Genomic DNA, 1,742 nt, shown 5'->3' with positions numbered 1-1,742 from the left:
TTTGTGAATTGGCCTCTATTATATATGCATTCCTTTCTAGAAACTAAAAGAAAATTAATTCCTCTTCGATTAGTTCACATTTTTAATTTAATAAAGAAACAAATAGCAATAAACTTTCAATTTTATGTTATGATCAGTGAAGTATTATTGTTGGTCAGTCTGAAGGGGAAAAAACTGGAATGAAAAACTTCGAATTATTTTGCATTGAAACTTTTCGAACATTGCAATCGATCGATACCAATGCGAAAGCAAAAATTGCAACACTTGCAATGAATAGGGAAAAATTGCGGCGGTTTCCATGGCAACTAGTGATAAGATGACGATGGTTTCAAACGCATGAAGCTCAAGCACTGCAATGGCCTTTTTTATATTCAATATAGAATTGAACAAAGTTTGAAACAAAAAAAAAATAAAACTATCAAAATTCGAAAATAAAATTCAAATTAAACAAATACAATGCCAATTCCTATTGTGAATTTTATAAATGAAATTTTATTTCCAACACAATAAAAGAAACAGCCAGACAACTTTTCAAGGTCATTTGAAATTCGATGAATATATTTAAAATTTTCAACGCTGCATTTTGTGATGAAATTTTAAGCAGTTACATTCCATTATGATAAAGTTCGATATACTACTTTTCTAACTGTATTTCTTCACATTTAAGTCGATCACCAAACAATATTTTTTATATAACAACCTTCCAGCTAGCTAAAGCAATAGGGAAACATATAATTCATAATGTTTTATTTCGCCACAACGAACAAATTGAACCATATTGCAATATGTACAGCGCATACTAGAATGTATTTCGCAACCGTAAGAATCAGTATTCTGATTTGTTATCAATCATAATCAGAAATAAATACGATATATAATAAAATTCTGACAATAATAACCAACAAGTATATGAAATGAGATTATGAATAAATGGGAAGTAGTGCAACAATGAATGAAGTCCGTTTCACGTTCAGTTTGGCACACAGAAACCAATGAAATGATTCCCGGTGTAACGGAAAACATTTGGTTTATTTTCAGCGGGATGCATCGCCTTGTTCTCCCTTCTTCTTGAATGAATTCTACAGGAGTCTCGTTGTAAACTGCTTTCCATCGGCTGACCACTTGGAAGCTCTGTTTCAATTGTTTCTCGGTTCTTGCTACCGCATGACGGCGGGAAAGACCTTGGAAAAGGGTTATAGAATCATCTTTATCTTCGATATTTTCGGCTTTCTGCTGACGATAAGTGACGCTTCACCAGTACAAAGCAGAAAATATATTTAGTTTCTATCACAAAGGCTATCAATATGTATCTTTATAAACAGCCTTCCACTGGCTTACAGTGTAGTAGCAATATCTTCGTTCTTGTCGATATCTCATATCGTAGCAATATCTCGTTTCTCATTTCTTGCCAATAAAAGTCAACCAACAAGGGTTTTGAAATGAACCAAAATAATACTTTTCATCGACACTATTCTCGATCTTTCGCTTACGATCACTCTCGGTTCACAAGAATAGATTAATTCTTAAAAGAATAGAATAATTACTTCCGGCAACTGTAACTACAGAAATAAATGACGTGCAAGATCAAAAATAAATAATGATTCTGCAATATTATTAAGAACAGCACTTAGCTGTTTATTCAGCATTATCCGTTCCTATTTTCTACGACATTTTTAACGTTTATTATAGAAGGAAATGTAATTTTCATTTATAAAATGCTTCCATCTAAATCATGTATATTG

At 32.0% G+C, this 1,742-nt stretch overlaps 1 protein-coding gene across 1 annotated transcript; it reads right to left on the bottom strand.

Moving 5' to 3' along the window:
- Nucleotides 1–855: 855 nt before the first annotated feature.
- Tsp_14965 (conserved hypothetical protein) lies at nt 856–1,377 on the bottom strand. Its single transcript, XM_003370998.1, has 2 exons — nt 1,339–1,377; nt 856–1,233 (listed from the first exon to the last, which is right to left on the bottom strand). Exons 1-2 carry the CDS (start codon nt 1,375–1,377, stop codon nt 856–858), a joined length of 417 nt encoding a protein of 138 aa, XP_003371046.1.
- Nucleotides 1,378–1,742: the final 365 nt, after the last annotated feature.

This window comes from Trichinella spiralis (assembly GCF_000181795.1).
Source record: "Trichinella spiralis strain ISS 195 chromosome Unknown Scfld184, whole genome shotgun sequence".
NCBI lineage: Eukaryota > Metazoa > Nematoda > Enoplea > Trichinellida > Trichinellidae > Trichinella > Trichinella spiralis.
This window is presented reverse-complemented; position numbering and strand designations above follow the sequence as displayed.

What these genes read in the sequence shown, in the direction of transcription:
- Tsp_14965 (XM_003370998.1), bottom strand. Translation starts at nt 1,377, where the DNA reads ATGAGATATCGACAAGAACGAAGATATTGCTACTACACT. An exon ending in GAAGATATTGCTACTACACT is followed by an intron (nt 1,234 to 1,338) that starts GTAAGCCAGTGG and finishes ACTTATCGTCAG; the next exon opens with CAGAAAGCCGAAAATATCGA.